Here is a 24,047-nt window from a genome sequence, read left to right as displayed (position 1 = left end):
TGCTCCGCCCACGTGGTGCTGTATTTGATGACATCATCCAGGTAGGCGGCAGCATACGCAGCATGCGGACGCAGCGCCTGGTCCATGAGGCGTTGGAAAAAGGCCCGGGGCACCAACCAGCCCAAAGGGAAGCGTTGTGAATTGGTATAACCCAAACGGAGTAGAGAAAGATGTTTTTTCCTGGACTCTGGCGACAAGGGAGTCTGCCAGTAGCCCCTGGTCAAATCCAGTGACGCGGTGCCCAATCGGTCCAGGAGTTCGTCGACCCGGGGGATCGGGTATGCATCAAACCGTGACACAGCGTTCACCCTGCGATAGTCTACACAGAACCTTATGAAGCCATCCTTGTTGGTGACCAGAACGATGTGGCTGCACCAGGCACTGTTGGACTCCTCTATTACGCCCATCGCCAGCATAGCAGCCAATTCCCTCAATTTTCCTCTTTTGTCCGGTAACATCTCAACGTGATGTGCTATGAGATCCGTGCGACCTGAAAGGAGGGAGAACACATAATTAAACTGGTCTTGCAATCACAGAGAGATGAGCGTCGAAACGGAGCCGGGTCGGATTGGTGGACTTTGGGACCTCTGGTCCCAGCTACTCTCTCTCAGCTACTACAGCCGGACAGCTGGAGCTACCACCGCCGCGGTCGTCAAGAAGAAGGCACAGACACACGGTACCGCTAAGCAAAAATGCTTTATTTAGTCTTAGGTTGGCGTCGCCACTTCAGTCTCGCTCCCCCATCAGAGTCCTGCTCACTGTTTTTTAGGGGAGACAATCAGTCATGATGTTGCCCGGCTGTGCTAATTACCTGCCGGCACCATTCCCTGAACCACTCCCCCGCTCTCTCCCCTGCAGCTGAGCTGACCACACCCCGCCACCACAATCTCATAATTTCAAACAAATAATATTCAACAGGCATCAAGGTAGAGTGTACACCACTATTGCATATGCACATCCGAGTAGCTGGAAGTTAGTTGCTTTTCCACAAACCTTTGTAATAATGCGCTCCACTGATGCCTCTCCCGAAGCCTGCCCTGACACCTAAAAGTCAAGAGGTGTTAATCCTGTTTATCCAAGCCAGATAAGATACACAAACAAGATAATAAGAATAAGCAGATTGTGAACTTCCATTCTGGATCTCCCTTTGAGGTCAAAATACAAAAAAACACCACTTCTTCACGAGGTATAGGTTAGATTATTTGTACTTTTTCCAACTTAAAGAAACTACAAGGAAGCCTGCTGCAGTAAAATGAAATATTTTCTAAAGGCCGTCTCAGAAACGCCATTGTTTGGTCCACATGGACCACCAAAGTGAAAAAGAAGGAACCTATCTTGTAATAACTTCAATACTCATCAGTAACAGTAGTGCCACAACTATAGAAAGAGAAGGTAATTCTGTAGGCTTTAAGCACGTGTTACTACCTCCTGTATCTCCATGCCATAAGAGAAGATGTTGAGCTCCTCCAAAGCAACCATGGAAAGCTCCTCTTTATTCAGGGGGATCCCCATTACAGACTCCAGTGTCTTCCAGTGTTCTGGCTTCATATTTGGGTTAAGTAGAGCAGTGATCACATGTAGCTGAGGGAAAAACATGAACATTATCTAGATGGCGTCATAAAGATGTAGTCAACAACTTCAATTATTGAAGTCCATATTTTAACGTGGCTTTGTTCGATAGCATGCTAAAATGATTTTTTTTATTGATGCCACACACTATACACAATACAACCCACCCTCTCTTTTGTGACTTCGACCTTCTCCTTAAGAATTGGCACAACGTTGTTGAGTGGCAGGCCATTTTCCAGCTGGTTGACGTATTTGCTATATGTTGTGACCTGTGAGCTGAACTGCTCAAGATCAAGCACATCAAGAGTGCTCTGTGGATGGGTGTAAATGGAAGGACACAGTCAAACTTAAAAGAAGGAAAGAGGAAAAGCTGAAAAGGTGTCTGTGCATAAACGTGTCTAGACCTATAGATACGGTGTGTTGAGTACTACTCACCTCCGTCCATTCATCTGATAAAGAGTCCCATTTCTCTAGACAGTCCCACAGCAGTTGTTTCAGTCGAAACTCAGCAATTTCCTCATCCAGGGCATCAAATTTGGTGACCTCCATTTTTTTCAGCAATAAGCTGCATCTCCACATAGACGCAAAACATAAAGAACATGTAGATTAAGTGGCTTCTTTGAGTGATCACAGAGAAACTAAGACATTGTGGTATAACCATGGCAAAGGATTATTAATCACATTTTACCTCTTTGACTCACATTTTTTCCTAATATTCAAAGGATTCCAAAAGTGCACGACTTTACCTTTGCACCATATTTAATGGTACCAGTAATGCGAAACAAATAATGACCATTGATTGGTGGTCTCTACCAGCACTCATCAGTACCCACAGCTGCACATTCACAGCCTTCTTCTTTACCTAAGCAGAAGAGCCAAACCATTATTTCATAGCCATGTGCGTACGACTCGCTTCATATTGTTCCCCTCAGGTGTGCCGGCTAAACGGAATGAGCTGTACTACGACTGCTGTAAGGAGCCATATCCAGATGTGACATTCACTGTCACTATGCGCCGCAGGACGCTTTACTACGGCCTCAACCTGCTCATCCCCTGTGTGCTCATCTCTGGTCTGGCCCTGCTGGTCTTCCTGCTCCCTGCTGACTCTGGAGAGAAGATCTCCCTAGGTACAGGGCACATGCACACGCACACGCGCACACACACACACACACACAGGCACATTCTCCCACGCTAACACAGAGGGACAACAAGTCATAATTCTAAGTATTTCTTTCCCTTACATTGCTGATCTCGGCTCGCTGGTGCAAACTCATTTATTTGTCATTACTCTTAGCTAATGTTGACATTTTGGCAGTGAATTTGCATTAATAGTTGGATCTTATTCATTAGCAGAGAAATACAAGTTCCTCATTAAAACAGAAAGGTTCATCACCTGGACCTGAAAATGTCAGCTGCTTTCAAAATGACATTCAGCGAGACAGTGCCAGTGTAAATATATGACTGCAAGTAATCCCTTGAGTGTAGAACAGAGAGTTAAGATTCCAAAATAAATCTACAGCTGTTTTTTTCCTATTTTGAAGCAACTAGCTACATTTACTTTGAGTGTTCTCAAGTCACCATTTAAGAGAAAACGAGATGTGATGAAAGAGTTGTTCCTCTGTGCTTCTGCTCCGCTGTCCTCCTGCAGGCATCACAGTGCTGCTGTCTCTCACGGTGCTACTGGTCGCAGAGATCATGCCTGCCACTTCAGACTCCGTTCCTCTGATTGGTAAGGCACCCTGCCGCTACAATTATAGCTCCGTGGGATTTTGTGTAGTGAAGTGATATTTACTCATGATCTTGTTTAAACGCACATGAGACACAGGAATAGTTTGAAAATGTCTTTTGAAAATAACGGTCCGGTGCATGAGAGGTGGCTGATATGGGATGTAAAGCTTGTTCTCAGAGCACAACACCTTCAGAGGTGCATTTCAAAACGCTGCTCGATATCTTGCATTCATTGGAATGGACATATTAACACATTGCAGGGGAAGCTGAACTGATGGATTCCAGACAAGGTGAAATACTCTTTAACACTCACTCTGACAATTGTACTTTATCATGGAGCAGTTTAGAAAAAGAAAAACGTCTTCTATTTTTCAGAGGGAATATACCATGTGTTTGAGTGATTGAGGTGTGTGTGGACGGGGAGCATTCTCGCCTACATCTACATCTATAAGTTCCTGCTGTGACCTCCAAATGCCTGCAAGCAACCTTGTGTGTGTGTGTGTGTTTGGGTTGGTTTGTAAATTGGGATGTTTGGTTTTAGAAAGGCTAAACTCTCTACTGGCCAACCAGCCAACCGACTGACTGACTGGCTTCTCAGGTTTCATCTTGTTCTGTTTGTAGATTCACAAACATTTCTTTCAAAATAACACTGATGCATTACATTGAATGTTTTCTATTCCAAATGGATATCGTTGTGCAGTACTGAGTTGCTCCTCTACTTTCCAGCCCAGTACTTTGCCAGCACCATGATGATTGTAGGCTTGTCTGTGGTGGTAACCGTCCTGGTATTGCAGTTCCACCACCACGACCCCCATGGAGGGAAAATGCCCAAATGGGTATGTTGACAATGACTTTTGAACCCAATGATTTGCCATCTTTGTGATAGCCTTAACCACATCCACACAACATATTTATATTTGTATATTTAATACCCATTTAGACAGTGTATGAGATAGCAACACTTGATTTTACCTGTCTGAGGTCAGTTTTACCCAACTGTGTAGCTATGTACTGATAACCGGGCTGTTGTATATGTGTATATTTTTATCATTGGGGTTTTATTTTATTCTAAATTTAAGAAAGATTTATCTAATTATGAAAGTTGTTAAACTGAACCATAAAGTTATGAAATAATAAGGAACTACATGACAGAAAATCTCCAAACTATAGTTCTACACCTCATGTGCATCTTCCTCTACAAAAAACAGTAACAAATGTAAGATTGAATGGTAAAAGTTCTTAGATTTTCTGTATCGCTCTCTCCTTGCTGTCATTTGATTCTACTGCTCATACTTTGGCGTCTGACTCACTGATCTCTCCTATTCTTCTGTCCGGTCTTACACTTATACACCACATCTCGTCTCTTCATCCAGGTCCGAGTGATCCTACTGAACTGGTGCGCTTGGTTTCTCCGCATGAAGAAACCTGGAGAGGAAAACCGAACCACTGTGAGTTCCAGTTGCCCCCCAGACTACAAAAACTCCCACCATCCCCCGGAGCACACCGGCTCCAGCAGCATCCAGGTGAGCTTCGTGCCGGGCCAGGCGTCCACCCTGCCAACCGCGACCAATGGGAACGCCAACCTGTATCATGGTTACCACCCTCGGAGCTCAGACAACCATTCATTCCCACCAAGCACCGAGTCAGGCGTGGTAATGTGCGCCGGCGGCCATCTCAACGGCTCCTCCCCACGTGAGATCCACTTGGAACGGACTGTGCTGCTGGAGCAGGTTCCGGAGATTTCGAGGATCCTGGAGGAAGTGCACTACATCGCCAGGCGCTTTCGGGAACACGACGAGGGAGAAGCGATCTGCAGCGAGTGGAAGTTTGCAGCGGCAGTGGTGGATCGGTTGTGCCTGGTGGCCTTCTCGCTCTTCTCCATCATCTGCACCTTCACTATCCTCATGTCGGCTCCCAATTTCATTGAGGCTGTGTCCAAAGACTTCACATAAGGCTGAGCTCGTCAACAAGGCAAAGTTGACTTTGGAAGCTTTGTGGCGCACCCGTCTCGCTGCTGCAAACTATGTGAAGTCACACGAGGTTGAGTTATTTCAAAGGGGTTGTTCAAAGTCACAGTACAAAGCCAATCTTTTCCTCTTTCTCTTTAAACGAAGGCACAGCTAGTGTATGATTAATTGTAGATGCATCTGGATTACACAATTACTTGTTGTATATAAATTCACCACATATGTGGGAATGGAAATAGTAATGAAGTAAATAACTCATTACTAAAATCTAAATGGTTGTCATATAACCCGGGCAACTATGTATTGACATTGTCTCAGTGCTTTTTTTTTACATATGTAAGTATTTAATTGATCCTTATTCACCACTTTTTCTTTCTTGCCATTCACACAATTTCGGCGCGCTTCCTTTCTTTCCCCTGATCCTCTCATTTCCTTTTTCTTTAGCGTACATGTGACTGTTGCCATTAAAATGAATTCTTGAGACATTTGCAGATCTGCTCCTTTCACATTTATTATAGCTTGAAGTAATTTCTGGAGGGATCCAACAACAAATTTAACTTCCAAAAACATATTCCTATAGACGATGTTTATGTGACTTCTGCACTGGTTACATAAGTCTTGTTGATGATGAAGTAAAAAAGATGAATGCAAGTCGTAGTCTTGCAGTAGTTTAAACGAATTTGGAAGGTACATCATCCCAGTGTCGATGTATTCGGTACTATCCTTCTGTAGTGCCGAGTGCTTTGTTATTTTACTCAGCGAAAGGCAAAAACGTTCTTATCTAATCTCTGGTAATATTCAACAAGAATGAATGGGACCTCGTATATATATTTATACCACACATGTCTAAATGGTAAATAGGGGGGGTTTTTTCACTGGAGAAATGTTGGACTATTCTAGTCCATTTGTCTTTGCACATTTGATGATTATAAGCTGCAGGTGTAATGATAGATGAAGAATAAAAGACTAGCACTGATAAACAAAGAGCACAAAGCTGTTTCATGAATTTCTTTTTAAAAGGAAACTCATACTTGGTATGTTATTTTGATGTAACATACTGTACGGTGGGTCTTGGTTGCTGTAAGAATGTGATTTAATAGATTGAGAAATAGTTTTTCATCTTGGAGAGTATATATTTACAGAAGAGACAATGTCTCCACATACAGAATGTGTAACTTGGACAAACCTATGTAGATACTTTGTGAAATAACCTCTCCCATTTCTATTGTTAGTCATGCAGATGTCTATTTATTTTCTTTCATGTGAATAGCATTTATGGCACTGAGTCTGTTCAATGTTAAATGAACAAATATCATTAATTACATAATTATCTTCACTGAACATGCATAAAGAGAATATGATGTTATCGGTTAAAGACATTCTGCATTGACCAATTAAAGCTATGTTGAAGCAGCAACCATACAATTGATTTGAATAGATGTGTTGCACATGTGAAACTGTTTACTGATATTGCAAAGTACACTAAAAACGGAGTATATGACTGTTTACTATTTCTTTTTATACGTGTGTTGTATTTTGTAGTCTTTTGTGTGGTCTTTGCCTCTCTGCTAAGTATACTTCATTCTTTCAAAAGATGTACATAAATTGTGAAAAATAAAAGGGAAATGTGATCATTTGAGTGTCATTTGAGTGGCTGTCATGCAACAATTAATATAATATATATATATATATATATTTTTTTTTTAAATGCTTTCAAAAGTTGTAACCACACACCCACACATTCCTTTTTTTTAACTTGGGGTGTGAAAGGATTGCAGCACAACATTACACAAGATTATAATGGTAACATGCAATAAAATGTGACATTTCACAAGTTAACCAAAATAATGGGAGAATATCTTTCTCACTATAAAGTAACAATTGGCAATAATAATAAGCATACATGACATGTTTTAGCATATTTAAGATGACAACTTATGATAAAAAAAGGTTTTTTCTTTCAGTCTCTGATTTTAGACTCTTGATTTTAGATGCTTCATAGGTGTTGATCCAAAGAGACCATCAGGGACAAGGTTGTCTCCAAGAAGACGGGTGTGATCGTCCAGAGGAAGTCCACCACTGTCCATACACACGTCTCTACAATCGGAAGAAGCCTCTTGACTTTGAACGCAAAATCTCTGTGCATTGTCTTTTTACAGTACCAGAATTTATGCTGACGGTTCCATGTCAAATTAAAGTTTGTTTGATTTATATATTTTGTTGATTGTTGCATCATTTGTATAATAATGCAGATCCCTTTAAACCACAGAATTATACATAGCTGAGGTTAATTGCGTTGCAGATTAATTGTTTTAAACTGCTAGTTTTGAGTGTTGTATTAATCATTTTGCCTGCAGAAAAACCCTGAGAATCTAAATTAGACAAACTCCTTACCAGACTGTCAAACAGTCATACATACTGCAACTCGATTTTACTGTAAATGATTGTGAAAGTTAACACACGACTGCTGTAGAATTACAGTATGTTGCTGGCATCTGCTGCAGATTTACCATTTCTATTGTCATTTAAAGGTGAGATTATTAAAAATAGAAGGGCTTAACAACCTGAACTAACATGTCCTGATGATGCCCCCACAAAGCCAGACAACTCATCACCATTAACAGCTTAAGGGAAACCTCTTCATGAAACGTACTGTAAGCCCCCTCAAAAGATCTAAACCCGGCACAAAATCAGACGGATTAATCAGGCAGTCTAATACTAGTAGCTTGTAGGCTGTACAGGTGGTAACACATTCCCCTCCGAGCAGTCAGGGTTGGATGAGACAATGTGTGCGACAGAGACAGACTGTTTCCACACCTTGCCCCACTACTGCAGGGGGTGTACTTAATGTGGTTTAAAAGACATATTTTATGTGTTTGCACTGCATGCCCTAAGTGACACAAATGCTGCGGTTGTGTGCGGGGGTTGTGGTGGAAACATTTCATCATTTGATGATCATCAATCCTTCCGTCTCAAACCACCCCAATTCTAAGGTCCTGTTAACATCTCTGTGTCTGGTCTGGTTATCAATCTACTTTACCTACTCTGCCGTACATCCCTCCATCTTCTTTCTGCCTACACATGTACTGTCATTTTCACATTCATTCAATGACCCACCAAATAGCCCGAAAGGAGATTTTCATTATTATTTACACTGAATGATTCTTCTTTAAATATCAACCAATGAGAGTCTATCGTCAATCTTAACATCCCTCACAAAATCATTGGACCACACAAGCTGGTAACAGTGCTATGCAGTCACCACTGGAATCTAATTCTACAAATAATATAATGCTACTAATTTTTTGTTGGCTAATGTTCAATTATAATTTGTAATTAGAAGCATTTTCCCTGTCGATTGACACTTTTCTTTGTTCTGTTCTCCTGCAACTTGGTCAGCTTGGCCGATTCACACGGCTCCTTGTTATTCATCTTAATCAGGTGTCTATCGTCGACCGAAATAAAATATCAATTATCTGAAGATACACCAAAGGGACTGGAAAAGTGTGTTTAATCAAACACATGCAAACATGCACTATAAAGGTTTGAGCCCAAATTCTTTACCTGAAATAGTGTGTCGCTCTGGCTTTCTAGAAAAATGGTTTAAGCTGGTACGACAATATTCTGATGATAACAATGAGACATATTTTTAATAGCAAAGTGGTACGCTCCCATGATGCTGAATGCATTTAATCATTTAAAGGTGTAAGTGAAATCCAGATTAGAAAAACAAATGAACGTTGGCAATGTGAAGTATTGTTATGAAAGGGATCCTTCCCTCTTCTATTATAACGTTGAAGACATTTATTATGAAGCTCCACGATGGAGAATATTAAATACACATCATTTAATTTAATTGATTAGATTAGATATGAACAGTTAGGGGTGGATTACACCGCATACAAGTATTAAGAAAATTAGACCTGCATGCAAATGCACTCTCATCACTGTGCTAAAGCTTCCCTACCAGTGATGTAGATGAGAGCGTCCCAAGGGATTGCGCTGTCTTTGCAGTAGAGGTTGAGGTTAAGCAGGTCACACTCTCGGTCACTGTCGTTAAACCCGTAGTGAATGTTCCAGCCCAGTGGACCATACCTCTTCCTCTCCTAAGACACATGCAAAAGAAAACACAAAGAAGGATATGTGTGTATGTACACATGCACACCCAAGCAAATACATACAACAGAATGCAAGAAAGTAAATAGAGGCACACGGAGTGGTAATGATGGAGCATGTGTGAGGTGTGTGAGACGGTGGTTAACCTGGATGATTGCATGGAAAAAGTAGATTCCAAAGATGATCTTCCTCTACTGGCATCCAAAAACGTGGTCTTCAAAAAATATGCTGGATATCTCTGTAAAGGCCTGTTGTATATTGGCTTGGAGGCCTTTAGAAGGTTCATTAGAAACCGGAATTATGCTATGATACTGGAACTGTCAGACTCCTTAAAGGATGTAGGTAGCAAACCAATCCCAAGAAGGGAAAGGCAGGCAAGGGGCTCTTGAGTCTGCGTGTCCTTGCATTTTCAGATAAACTTGAAGGTCAGGTAAAATTGGCTTAATTTGACATGCAATAATAACATTGAACGTTTTTTCTCATGATGTTTTTCTTGCTGTAATGACATGCGAGGGGTGCAGAGCATCCAAAAACAAAAAGACGTCCTTGTTGACAGTCTTCTTGACGTGATCTGACACTCCGGTCATCGGAGTCTCATCAATCTTCAGGTCGTTGCTTTGAATGAGGATTCCGTCTGTAGGTAGTAGGTCACCTGGAATAAAACACACACAAAACAAATCTTTGATTATTTGAGGACAATAAACTATTGATAATCAATTTTACATTTAACTAGGGCCGGGACTTGATTAGAAATATTAATCTAATTAATTAGAGGATTTGTAATTAATTAATTGAAATTAATCGCATTTTAATTGCATAAATATTTGACCTGAGAACAGTGAGTAATTTAATAAAAATAATAAAAAAGTATTTTTTTTCACATGGATTTTTACTTGGATTATTTTGTTCAACGCTTTCCAGCAGAAGAGTGTAGCAATAGCATATTTAGAAATATAGTACTTTCAGAAAATCAGGTAGCCTATAGGTAAGTAGACCTTCTGTAAACTATGTTTTTTTTAGTAAAACAAATACTTTCAAGAACATTCAGAACATTATGGTTATTTTTACAGACGTGGACTTAGTTACCCTGGTCCTTAAACCAGTCATCTGGTGCAGTGTGGGTTGGGTGTGGGTCCTTGTACTCGTCGGGCTAACGTCCACACTAGCTGCTAATTGTTTTGCGTTGAGGTGATACTTGAGGCTCGATGTGAATTCCTTGTTGCACAACTTGCACACAACCATGCTCTTATCGACGCTTCCATCCGTTTGTTTTTTATAATTTCCCATTCACGGGGCCACCCGACACGGTCTCGTCAGCTTCTTCATTCATGTTCAGTCTGAAGTCATGGACGCTAGTTGGTGCTCCAGTATAATCGGTCCGCTGAAACTCATCCAGTGAGAAACGTCCCGTGGTGCAAAAAATAAGTGTAAAAATGCGCAAAAAATGTTTTATGTGTTATTTTTTGTGTAATTAATTCATCTTAATTAACATTGTCATTAATTAATCTTAATTAACGCGCTAAAGTCCCGGCCCAAATTTTAACGTCCACTTTTAAAAAATAATTTCTGCACTTGTACATTTTCAAGACACACAACATCATTTATTGTTTTCAAAAGATGAAGAGAGATAAAATGACAACTTTTCAATTTTCAAATGTGTGCCAATCACCTCGCACATTGCAGCAGTGTTGTCATCATGACGTTTCTCGGTGGGCAGGAACATCTCAAGGTTGCCACGCTGCACATGTTGTTGCCAGAGCTGCATCTTTAAACGGAATCCGTTTATTTTATCAGTGCTTGTAAGCAGGTTTTCATTTCGGCCTTGCGTCCTTCAGCCGCTCCCTGTAGGCGAACGGCCTATCCAGCCCCACGTTGGGCGCCACTGTAACACGCAGGTACTCTTGGGGGTCTGGAATAGGACACGGCAGGTTTGCTCTGAATACTTTTATTCTTCTATTGCTGGTTGTGTCTCTCAGACAGACTCCCGTGTCCGTCTCTGGATCGCCATCAGTACGTTTCTAAGCCGCAAGACAAACAATAATGATTTAGTTCAGCTGCGGCCAATTGCCTCCGCCTGGCACCGTTCCCTGAGCCACTCCCCCCCTCTGCAGCCAAGCCAAAACCCACGCCCGCCATCACACCAATCAATAGCTCAGTTGCATTTATTTATGTCTAGATATTGTGAAGTATTTATAAGTGCAGGTCAATTTTGTAGTGACTGCTCTGTAGTCAGATTTATGCTATATGCAAAATATGCATGTTGCATATTAACACCGGTTTTAAAGACTTGTTCTAATACTCTTGTTATGTCTTTTGTGTCTTGTATTTCAGGCAATCAAAATATGATTTGCACATGTTCTTGGGGATAATGATGCTGTACTGGCTGGTGCAACCCTACCCAACTTTAAGTAACGTTGGCTGCATGACCAGGAGAGGAAGGACCTGGTAAAAGCAAGTCTAGTAGCAGAAGTCAGAAAATATGTCCCAGAGCAGGATGAGCTCCCAAGGGAAACCCCAACAACACAGCGAGTGAGGAGGATGTCTATGTCTCTGTTGAAAATGAAGAAGCTGATTACTTAAAATCAGGAGTCACAGCAATGGACACTCAGTTCTCCATAATGTAGAAAGTATCACTTGTATATAATGCAGCCACTCCATCCAGTGCCCTGGTGGAAAGACTAGCTTTGGGAACCGAATTCTCTCTCAGATCAAAAGTTTGAAAATGCTTCCCCTCTTGAGGTACAATAACTGGGTTGAGAGCGAGCAATGTTGTGGCTACTGGTCAGAGGTGAGAGATGAGACTTGTTAGCAATATTTGTTGAGAATCTCATCTCTTATCTCTATTCAGTGTATGAGGCATGTTTATTAAACCATTTTGTTAACATTTTGTTAAATCACATATTCAATTATATGCAGCACCTTTGTTTTCTTCGTTAATTAGAGGTCATACTGTAGCCTAATGTGTTAAATATTTTATTTTATTGTATTAAGTCAAGCATTAAAGGGGCATTTGTACTACTGCTTGATTTGAAGGCCTGTTGCCATGTTGATTACAATAAACAGGTCTGAATATGTTTATTGTGTTTGACTGTTCAGTACTGTTCATATTAATTGCATTTAAAATGGAGACATACAAGTTAGTTTTCAACTACAATATAAATATCAAACTATGAACTTGAATATTGTACAAACACTATAAATCATGAATATATTTTAACAGGGGTATACTTTCCTCAAGAGAGCTTTATTTTTGAAACCTCACAAAAACACATTTACACATGAGTGCATGATACTGCAGGTACTTAAACGTTACCTTGCTCCCACTGACGGGCTAAACCCTTGGAGCCAGAGGAAGAGGCAGCGCGTCAAACACGGGGCACACTTTTACTTCCACTCCATGACCTCGGAGGTGCTTAATCATATTTGACGTGCACCCTCTTATGCATGAAACAATTTTGCTGAGCTTGCGGTTTGTTTCGAAAAGTGTAACCACACTTTGGACCGCCGACGCACGCTGTCCTTGTTCGGTCGCGGTGTTATGCCAACACTTCCGGTGGACGCTTCTTCGTTGGTGTTCAGAGGTTTCTTTTTCCGCTCGGAGCCGGCGGACTGAGAATCGAAACTAGGAATCGAATTTTAAACTTTTGAACAATTCCGGGTAAATTGCAAAGCTAGTCCCGATCCCAATCGATCCTCGATAACCAAGCCTACTAATTACACATTTTCAGTAAATAAATATAATACAAATCATTTTGATTATAACTAATAAAACAAAAAATTCCGCTGTTTTGTTGCATCTATGGCAACGAATGCGTCATGATGCGTATCTATGGCTACGAATGCGTCATGATGCGTATCTATGGTTACGAATGCGTCATGATGCGTATCTATGGTTACAAATGCGTCATGAGTTCATCACTCTAGAACTGCTTTGATGAGACATACATTGTATCAACTTCAGTGCTAAGTGTTACTTACCAACGTTGTCATTGTCAAACAGCCTTTAAGAGACATCAGCATTTCAACACCATTACATTTTGCTTCAAACTGCAGCATGAATTGGATGAAAAGGAGAGTAAGGGTTGCTCCCCTTAATTGTGAAGACGAAGTCTGCAGGACGCGGATAACTGAACTACAGAAGTTCAAGGACAAATCTCTAAATCAGTTGGAGACATTACGCTTCCGGGCCAAAGCTGACAAAGATAAAATAATCCACCTCCATCAGCATATTAAGCTCTGTAATAAGGCTATAAACGGTCTGCGGTCAGATTTGGAACTTCAAAAAGAGGCTACTGAGAACCTGGCTAAACAGTTTAAGAAAGATAAAAAAGAATTGTCTGCTGAGAACTACAAACTCATGAAACTTTTCGACACCGGAGAAGGTCAGTCTCTTTTGATCAAGGAGACCAGACAACGTCTAGCCTGTCAAGAGCAGCTGTACCTCAATAGTAAAATAGCCTGGGAAGAAAAATATAATCATCTGAAGGAGACATCTCTCGCAATGCAAATCTGTGAGAATAAGCAGTTTAAGATGGAGTTGAGAAATAAAGCCGAAATGTCAAATACCATGAAAAATCTTCAGAATGAGAACGAGGTCTTGAAGTTCAAATTTAATAACGCACTCGGAATACTGGAGGAAGAAGTCGCGATTCTAAAGAAGAATAACCAACGCGTGATTGAAAACACCCTGGATACACAAACCCAGGAGAGTGAATTAACAGAATTTATGGAGAGCATCAAGTTCCTGAAAGACACAAATCAAGGAGATAAGATTAGATACCGAAAAGAGAGAGATGAATTGCTTAGGAACATTTGCGCCAGCATGAAAAGAGACAGTCTAAGCAGAAAGCAGGACAGAGAGAGAGAGTTGGAGCAAATGAAAACAGAGAAAGAAGGAAAGAAGATCGGTTTCTTCAAACGGATATTCAAGAGATAGCAAAGCTTTCCTTCAGACTTCACAATATAAATAGAAGATATAGAGTTAGCACTGTTGGTATGGGTCACTCTGCTGCTGGCTCTGCCCTCGTGTTGCGGCTGCTGGTCGGGTCGAGGGCGGGTCGCCCCCAAGGTCCCTTTTCCCGCTGGGGTGCACCGCCAAGTGGTCCTCCGCCAGGGTGATGGCCGCTTCCAGCGTCGGCGGGCGGTGGTACTGGACCCACGCTGCCGTCCGGGCCGGAAGCCCCTCCACGAACTGCTCCAGTACCACCTTCTCCATCATGGCCTGTTTTAGTATTCTCCCCAGCTACGTGGGTTTTTCTCCTGGTTCTCCGGTTTCCCACAAATAAAAAAAAAATCCCTTTAGGCTAATTGGTAACTTTAAAGAAGAAGATAACCAACGCGTGATTGAAGAAATCCTGGATACAAAAACCCAAGAGATTGAATTAACACAATGTATGGACAATATCAAGATCCTGAAAGAGACAAAACAAGAAGATAAGATTAAACTCCAAAAAGAGAGAAATAAAGTCCTTGAGGACATTTGCGTCGGCATGAAAAGAGACAGTCTAAGCAGAAAGCAGGAAAGAGAGACAGACTTGGAGCAAATGAAAACAAAGAAAGAAGGAAAGAAGATCGGGTTCTTCAAACGGATATTCAAGATGCATTGAACACAGTGGTCTGTGTGTTTTAATACTCTCCCCAGCTGTGTGGGTTTTTCTCCTGGTTCTCCGGTTTCCCACAAATAAAAAAAAATCCCTTTAAGCTAATTGGTAACTTTAAAGAAGAAGATAACCAACGCGTGATTGAAAAAACCCTGGATACTAAAAACCCAGAAGATTGAAATAACACAATGTATGGACAATATCAAGATCCTGAAAGAGACAAAACAAGAAGATAAGATTAAACTCCAAAAAGAGAGAAATAAAATCCTTGAGGACATTTGCGTCGGCATGGAAAGAGACAGTCTAAGCAGAAAGCAGGAAAGAGAGACAGATTTGGAGCAAATGAAATCAAAGAAAGAAGGAAAGAAGATCGGTTTCTTCAAACGGATATTCAAGAGATAGCAAAGCTTTCCTTCAGACTTCACAATATAAACAGGGTGATGGCCGCTTCCAGCGTCAGCGGGCGGTGGTACTGGACCCACGCTTCCGTCCAGGCCGGAAGCCCCTCCACAAACTGCTCCAGTACCACCTTCTCCATCATGGCCTGTTTTAATATTCTCCCCAGCTGCGTGGGTTTTTCTCCTGGTTCTCCGGTTTCCCACAAATAAAAAAAAATCTCTTTAGGCTAACTAGTAACCTTAAAGAAGAAGATAACCAACGCGTGATTGAAAAAACCCTGGATACTAAAAACCCAGGAAATTGAATTAACACAAATTATGGACAAAATCAAGATCCTGAAAGAGACAAAACAAGAAGATAAGATTAAACTCCAAAAGAGAGAAATAAAATCCTTGAGGACATTTGCGTCGGCATGAAAAGAGACAGTCTAAGCAGAAAGCAGGAAAGAGAGACAGACTTGGAGCAAATGAAAACAAAGAAAGAAGGAAAGAAGATCGGGTTCTTCAAACGGATATTCAAGATCCATTGAACACAGTGGTCTGTGTGTTTTAATATTCTCCCCAGCTACGTGGGTTTTTCTCCTGGTTCTCTGGTTTCCCACAAATAAAAAAAAAATCCCTTTAGGCTAATTGGTAACTTTAAATTATGATCAAGAACCTCCCTGTGGGTCGGGAAGGGTGCTGGTGCTCGCTGCAGTTGGCGGGTAGCGGGCTGGGGGGAAAAGTGCCCGTCGTGGGGCCGGTATGGGCCACTCCGCTGGCTGCTGCTGGCTCCGCAATGCATAATTGGATAAACCCCGGATACAAAAACCCAGGAGATTTAATTAACACACGTTATGAACAAAATCAAGATCCTGAAAGAGACAAAACAAGCAGATAAGATTGAACTCCAAATAGAGAGAAAAAAATCCTTGAGGACATTTTGTGTTGGATTGAAAAGAGACAGACTAAGCAGAAAGCAGGAAAGAGAGACAGACTTGGAGCAAATGAAAACAAAGAAAGAAGCAAAGAAGATCGGTTTCTTCAAACGGATTTTCAAGATCCATTGAACACAGTGGTCTGTGTGTTTTAATATTCTCCCCAGCTGCGTGGGTTTTTCTCCTGGTTCTCCGGTTTCCCACAAATACTCACAAAGCTGGCAATCACCTTGACTACATCTTACTAGGAACACTGAAGAGTGCGCTACAACTAACCTCACTGTAACTCCACTGCATGTATCTGATCACTACTTTGTCTCATACTTTCTTCCTCTGTCCCCAACTAACGACCCCACCCCATCAATCGACTACACGGTAATGCATAATGACACGGTAATGCACAATGACACAGTATTTCATTTCACTTTCTTATATGCAAATCAGGGGACGTGGCTATCTATCACAGTCAGAACAGACAACAGAGACGTGTGCAAAAAAGGCTGGCTAAGGAACGTGAGAGTGTTGACATAATGGAAGACATCGGTGGGCTCCGAGATAGCATGCTAGCATTAGCGGATCAAATCGATCAACATGGGTTATCTGCGGATACTATTTTGACACATATTGAGGGTTTTTTGGAAATACTAGGGCTTGCGGTTCCCACTTCGGCAGCTCTAGACTGCGGTCAACTCAGGCGACACTTGAAATTTAGTGCACGTTTATGCTGACATTTACGGTACCATTTCTCAAAGTTTGGTCCGGTTACTTGCTCAATACCGTAAATATCAGCATAAACGTACACTGAAATTCAAGTGTCGGCTGAGGCTCTGTTGTCTGTTCTGAATGTGATAGATAGTATCATAGTATCAGTATCTGCCCATTATGCTAAGTTGACTCATGGGTTAGACCATGTGTCAAAAGGTGGAATGTTACGTGCACTTAATGAGACGTGGTTTACAAAAGGGTTCACAGCACATGCACAACAATTTTGTTCTGCATGTGTCACCTGTTCTACTCACAATGTAGGCAGGCCCGTCGGCGTGTCCAGCCAGGCTGCACACCCACCACCAACCCGCCCATTTGAGCACATTATGATGGATTTTGTGGAGTTATCTCCATCTGAAGGTAAGAAACCTTGTCTGGTGATGGTAGACATGTTTTCCAAGTGGGTTGAGGTTTTTCCATCTAGCAAACAAACCGCTGCAACAGTGGCCAAGGCCCTGATTTCTGAAATCATTCCTCGATGGGGCATTCCGGCCAAAATATCAAGCAACAATGGTTCTCATTTTGTCAACGAGGCCATTACAGAATTAAGTGCATACCTGGGTATTGATTTAAAAAGTATTTTTGCATCCATCCTTACAGTCAGTGGTGGCTCGGGGCCTTCTGAACGGTATTCAGGAAAGGGCAGGATGCCTCCCAGTCTGCATTAACTTCTCGGCTCAGACCTCATCCGCCCGCACTCAGGAAATTATTGAGCCCAAACTGGAGAAAAAGTAAAAACATGATGGGTATTGACTCGCAGGTCTTTTTCATTTTCCCTTCCTTTAGGTGCTCCTGGTAACAAGAAGTGAGTGGTCTTTGTGGATGACCTGAATATGCCTAAATTGGACGAATATGGCTCCCTATTAAACTCTTGCGTCAATTCCAGGCCTTTTAGGCTTCTATGACAGAACCAAGATCTTTTGGAAAAAGATCCAGGTATGGATATATAGAAGATGAGGTACAATCCTAAAGTGCCTTTGACAGTAATGAAATCTTTGTGTGCTCTCATCTGACTTAGGTATGTAAGTAAATCTGTGTCATCGGGTTTTGAAAGAAAAAGGTGATTGAATTTCTAGCACTGAATATGTTAGATCATTTAAAAAGAGAAGGAGCGAACGCATCAGAGGCACGTGTTCAAAAATTGGAAGCCTGGATGGGGACTTCTGGAAGAATTCAGCCAAACAACTTCTCTCGTTCTGATAGATATATTCGTCAGATCACAGGTCAAGTATAAGCGCTGCGTTTGCAAAGGCAAGAGCAATCCTGCCGGCCGGCATATATATATATATATATGGAGATATGGGGATTTTCTCAACATTGGAAATTCTATTGGTTAACAACACAATACATTTTGATGCATTTAATTGGGATATCAACACTGCACCCCTCCAAAATAAAGCAGCAATAACCTTCCATAGTGGAAAGCAAGAAATACTATTTATTTTCCTGATATCGCAGTGAGTAGAAAATACCTCAATTATGGATTAAAATGTGAATATAGTAAAACATACTGCATATGCAGAAACCCACCCAAAGCCTTCATGGTGGGGAACAAGCGGCCATTTAATGTGATTTCTAATTATATGTTCTGGTAAAAATCACAGAAAACCAAAGCTCAATAGCTCATCTGGAAGACAGAAATGTGAGAAAGAAAGAAAGAAAAAGCGACTAAACTAAACTTCAGCCATGATAGAGCAGAGTATCTGAATCTAGACCGGCTACTTGTTGCTCCAACCTTGATGCACTGCAAGAAAGTACCATTTAACATTACATTGAAATGCACAATGTGTCTCAAGGTCCCCATCTAAAGATTGGAACTTGATAACATAAAATATAGTCAATCCATAATGAAAAAAACTGATCATCATAAATTAAATCAGACATATAAACTGTAAAAAGAAACAAGTAATAATGTAATTATAAGATCCTCTATGAGTGTGAAAGTGATATCATCCCTTTTATTTGCATATGAAACAATGAATGTTTATTACATGGTTAATGTAACAAACCAAAACAAAAAAGCACACCAAAACCTTTTATTAAACTATTGCTTGCAACTGACTTATGACACAAATGAGCATCTGCACTTTTAACTCTTTTAACTGCTTTTGTAATAGTGCCATCTAACGATATCAGTTAGCAGGTACAGTTGGATTGAGATCAAGCATTCCTGAGCTCATTCATGTTATATTGACTGTAAAAAATAGGAGAATCATTGCCGAGTCACATGTAAGCGAAGAGGTGCAGGGGAACAAATTAAGGAAGAAATGATTAAAAACAGAGTGATTCAACCAGTAATGAAAATAGACAGAACAAGTATGAGCATTATAGATGAAAACAGTGTGTGTCAAGGCTGACCTTGTAGTCAAGTCCATCCTAGCAGTTAAAGACCACACATTGAACTGCCAGGGCCGTAGCCAAGTCCTTGGTGGTTTCTGTTTTGCCGGTCCTGCTGGCCCGGCTGGTGCTCCTCCAAGGTCTAATTGGAGAGCCCCCATCAGGCACAAATAGCAAAGGTCCTGGGCAGGGTGAGCAATAGAAGGCAAATCGAGTAATTGTGACAAACAATATGCAGCATTTGTGTGTCCCATTGTCATTTCTCACTGCTTTCTAACTACTCTTGGACACACATTGTATAGGTCACACTATTAGCTCCATCTAGTGGTTTTGTAGCTTGTGGCTTGGTTGTTTGTGTGTTTGCAGGTTCACAAACAATCGGAATGAGGTAAAATGATGAAGGCTTTTGAAACTGAGGATAAGAAATGTGTGACTTCAGTGTAGTTGTATCCAACATTATGCATAAAAGAGTTTGTGTTGTACATATTTATAACTAATGTTAGTACAGTACAAGACAGGTGTGCCAGAGAATGAATGTGTATTCATGTGTTACCATAAGATATGTTATAACCAGTCTAGGACAGGCTCCCAGATATTCATAGCCGTAAATGGAAGTGGACAGGGCCATTTTGGCAACACAGTTGTCCTGGTCCAGGTCCCAATAGTAGCGCAACTGCGTCTGCCATTCAAAGTTATCCCTGTTGTCCACCTAAAATAGAGAAATCAAGTTACTTAGTGAGTTGTATTAAACATTTTCTCATCACCTTTATTAACTTTGGACCTATTGTGAAAAAGTCCAGGACAGGAAGTGATATAAACTCATTGATGGTTTCTGTGTGTGTGTTTGTATTCTTGTACCTTCTGGCGGACTACATCTATGACTTTATCTCTGGCATGGACATCGATGGTGATGAGGGCTTATATGATTATGATGGGCCTAAGTGATGATATTACGAATCAATGCCGCCAAGGCATTCACCCTCTGGAATACACAGAAAAGAAAGACGTATTAATAATAATCTTAAATGACAAAATAAAATTGATTAGTTTTTTTCAGAAGGTAGCAGTAAATTTGTGTGGTTTACATCAAAGTTAGTTAGTTAGTTTGAATTCCTGCGAGGCAGCTAAGTGGTCGTGGTCTCCATCCAGCCAAGCGTCCATCTCTTTGTACCACATCAACCGTGAGATGGTCAGCACCACCTGGTGGACGCACAGACAAACTGAAGTTAAATCACAGCATTAAAATGGAGTGGGATTAAAGTGTCCACCTGAAATGATAGAAAGGACCAGTGTGTAACATTGGAGCGGGACGTCTTCATGGAGTCTACAGTGTTGCAAAGCCAGGTTTCAACACTAGTCCCAAACAGATAATTCAATGCAAAACAAGTAAGGGGTTTTGCACTCAACGGCTCACCGGTAAGAGAGGAGTAAGCGGAGGGACATTCAGTTCAAATCAATCTGTTACCCTAATGCGAGATGCCACCTATTTATACACACTGAAACTTTAATATATACATTTCTGAGAGGAAGCGACAATTTTGATGGTTAGGAAAACAAATATCTGTAAACCTGAGATGTATTGGTAACAATTGTGAAACGAATTAATATTTTTTAGATACAAACCCAAGGAGAGTTATACTCAACAAAGTATACCTCAGGTATCTGTCATTTATTCCAAAAATATAAAAAGTCATGTTTCAGTTTGTGTGTGTGTGTCTGTGTACCTGCGATGGATGTCCGGCCAGCATCCATCCCTCTCTAGACTTCACCTGGTAGTCAGCGATGGCAGCCTTACTGAGGGAGCGCAACGAGTTGAACATAGCCTCCTCCACCTTGCAAGGCCAATCCTCCACAGTGCCTTGTACCTTAAGACCTTTAGTCGAAGCCACCTAAAATTACAAACAGAAGAACAACATCAGTTTTCAGGGCTCACTGTGAGTCCTGTGTTAATTCACACTCCTTTCATTTGATTATTGGACGGGAATGGCAACAAGGAAGCCCTTTGCGGTCATGATAGGCACAGGCGTCACTCAAGAAGCCACATACCAACCAACAATAGAATCTAAAAGACCACAGAGAAACATAAAGTGACTTAAAAAAAAAACACAATAGACTACCAGGTGACTGAAAAGCACAACATCAGCTACAATGAGACAATCAGTCAAGGAGGATGTGTAATATAGCTAGCAACTGCAATCAGTGCAAGGAAATCTGCTACCCTACTTAAATAATTATTCATCATCCTTCCTACAGACTTTGAGGCATCAAACACAATAATATCACAATGATTGCCTTGTTATTACAAGATAGGACAATCTAGTCTTCATTTGAGTAATAAGAAATCTTAACCTTTTTGGATGAGTTGAGTGCAGGACAAATACTTCAATTCTCAAACCAACCAATTCTCAACAAATACTATAATTGATTAATTTCAGAATTACTGCTTACAAGAGTTTTGGCGTCATTTGATAACTTGCTTTATTATTGCACTGACATAGGGCTGCCAGGTAGGGCAAGATGGGGGTCATTTAAGATGGTTGACAGTGTTCACTATTGTCACAGTTTATACACCAAGGAATGTAGTATATGCATACAAGTAAAATTCACTTATGCTCTCAGCAAGGTAATAACAACTTATATAAAAGAGCAGGATGACTAAACTGTGTTGAGGTTGCTCAAACCTGACCTTCTCTCGATCAGGGGAAACCATGTACAGGATGTCTTGGTCCCAGAGGATTTGGGTAGCAAAGCAAACTCTAGTCGGGTAATGGCATCAAAACACTTCCGAAGGTGAGGCTGCACTGCTTGGGGGTTTCTTGTCTGGGCCAAGATCTTCAGCAGCTCGTCATTAGATAAGATGAACCTGTGAGGATAGAGAAGCTATAAGAGTACCAGAGCATTTAACACAACACGCCAGATTCAAGATTATAGAATTTTTCAACCAGTGTTTTTGGAAGAGAGGTGAAGAAACAACTATATGCTTTCAAGAGAGACCATCCAAAGGATCATATTTGATGCATTTTAAATGGAGTTTTTGCACAAGGGGCAAAAAGCAGGAGAGGATTAAGAAGATGTAGTATGATTTAGAAGCTCTGTTTTAGTATGTAAAAGAGCATGTATTTATATCTGGAAAAAATGACTCTCTTGGACTCCAGGTAGTCTTCCACACTTCTGTATCTCATCCAGAAGAGTGTTGTGTTTTTGAAAAGTCTCCAACAGATCTGCATCACATAATTGGAGTGCACAGGAAAGTTTGTGAATCTGACTGCCCTACCATGTCCTATTTTTCCAACAATGCTTTAAGGCTACCCACCGGGCTGTGTGGCTGCTTCAAGGGCATTAGGCCTCGTATTGGCCCTTGCCATTATCTCCTTCCATGATTTGTCCACCTTTTGAAACATTTTGGACTCAGCAGGAAGCTGCCTTTTGATGTCTGGGGCCACAAAATATACTCTGTAGATAAAGCCAGTTTCTTTGTCATGTAAGCCACTCATCCTGGTAAGGATAGTGGGAGAGAAGAGTAAGAAAAGAATTAATGGTGGGGTAGGGAGCAGTCGGAACAATGTGAGCAGAAGACAGAAAGGAAAATTAAGCAGTAACGGCCAATTATGATACCTTGGATTAGTTTACTCCAAGGTATATATCCAACATGAATATAGCACTTGTTAAATATTATGAAAGCAAAATATATTTTGCAAGTACTTCGTATGCTCGTCTGAAGCCACTAGGGAGCGCTACTGTTTAACATTTGAGACCAAATCTGCAATTTGTTTGGAGAAAAGCCACTACTATCTAGAGAAGAGTCACTTGTGGCCAAATTCAAGATCACTCAGTTCTGTTCTTTTGAAAACCTTTACCAGGGTTTGGTTGAAGGGGGTCAGCTGTCTCAGCCATTTGTGCACCCTGTACTTGACGGGAGCTACGTAGCGAGAAGATGACAACGTGCCTACATTTATGATGCCGTCATCCAAGAGTACCTTTCGAGTAAAACAAAAATAACATACACATTAGTACTGAAACACTACTAGTGTGCTTTAAAGACTGTGTGTGTACTGCATGCTACCACCTGGATATCCTCTGTGGCTCCCTCTTTAGATTCCCCATGAGACGGCACAGTGAACTCTGTATTCCTCCAAACCTCCTCCACCTACATGGCTCATTGACGGGGTAAAGGGTAATGGTCTACGTTAAAGTTTTAAATAGCTGCACGGTGGAAGCAAGGATTAACAGAAAAAGAAAACCTGGTGATTGCATTTAATTGGCTACTATTATATATAGATATATGCCACTTTATCCCATATTCACTTATTCCAAATTGCCCCATATAAAAACAATCAGCTCTGTAAACCATTGTTAGCTACAATAACACAAATATTTTCCTAATGTCCGCTCCCTTGCCCCTGAGGACCTGCTTCAGTCTCTCTCCCCCATTCGAGTCCTGCTCACTGTTTTAAGGGGAGAAAATCAGTCATGATGTTGCCCAGTTGTGCTACCTTACCTTACCTGCCGGCACCGTTCCCTGAACCGCTCTCCCCTCGGCAGATGAGCTAACCACACCCCGCCACCACACACCCCCACCGCCTGACTTGGGCCAACTCCCCCCACCCCCCTCTCCCTCCTGTGGGCGAGAGAGGGAGTCAGCCATGACCA

The 24,047-nt window shown here is 41.3% G+C and overlaps 1 protein-coding gene and 2 long non-coding RNA genes across 5 annotated transcripts; 1 reads left to right on the top strand and 2 right to left on the bottom strand.

Moving 5' to 3' along the window:
* Positions 1-8: 8 nt before the first annotated feature.
* On the top strand, positions 9-6,898 carry LOC134132697 (CHRNA7-FAM7A fusion protein-like). The gene is made up of 6 exons (XM_062564315.1): positions 9-451; positions 537-676; positions 2,502-2,696; positions 3,218-3,298; positions 4,024-4,133; positions 4,671-6,898. Exons 2-6 carry the CDS (start codon positions 541-543, stop codon positions 5,247-5,249), a joined length of 1,101 nt encoding a protein of 366 aa, XP_062420299.1. The 5' UTR covers positions 9-451; positions 537-540; the 3' UTR covers positions 5,250-6,898.
* A 173-nt stretch (positions 6,899-7,071) lies between these two features.
* Positions 7,072-16,449, bottom strand: LOC134132732 (uncharacterized). The gene is made up of 4 exons (XR_009956920.1): positions 12,694-16,449; positions 11,050-11,398; positions 9,527-10,032; positions 7,072-9,370 (listed from the first exon to the last, which is right to left on the bottom strand). It is a non-coding gene; the product is annotated as an uncharacterized LOC134132732 (long non-coding RNA).
* Positions 16,450-16,474: 25 nt separating this feature from the next.
* Positions 16,475-23,959, bottom strand: LOC134132731 (uncharacterized). Of its 3 annotated transcripts, XR_009956918.1 has the most exons (10): positions 23,464-23,959; positions 23,255-23,374; positions 22,711-22,892; positions 22,084-22,260; positions 21,122-21,286; positions 20,483-20,597; positions 20,256-20,379; positions 19,951-20,106; positions 19,419-19,579; positions 16,475-17,780 (listed from the first exon to the last, which is right to left on the bottom strand). It is a non-coding gene; the product is annotated as an uncharacterized LOC134132731 (long non-coding RNA). The 3 variants fall into 3 exon arrangements; XR_009956917.1 differs by lacking the exon at positions 16,475-17,780 and having other exon boundaries at positions 18,291-19,579; XR_009956919.1 differs by lacking the exons at positions 16,475-17,780; positions 22,711-22,892 and having other exon boundaries at positions 18,291-19,579.
* Between the last annotated feature and the right edge of the window lie 88 nt (positions 23,960-24,047).

This window comes from Pungitius pungitius, chromosome 9 (genome assembly GCF_949316345.1).
Source record: "Pungitius pungitius chromosome 9, fPunPun2.1, whole genome shotgun sequence".
NCBI lineage: Eukaryota > Metazoa > Chordata > Actinopteri > Perciformes > Gasterosteidae > Pungitius > Pungitius pungitius.
This window is presented reverse-complemented; position numbering and strand designations above follow the sequence as displayed.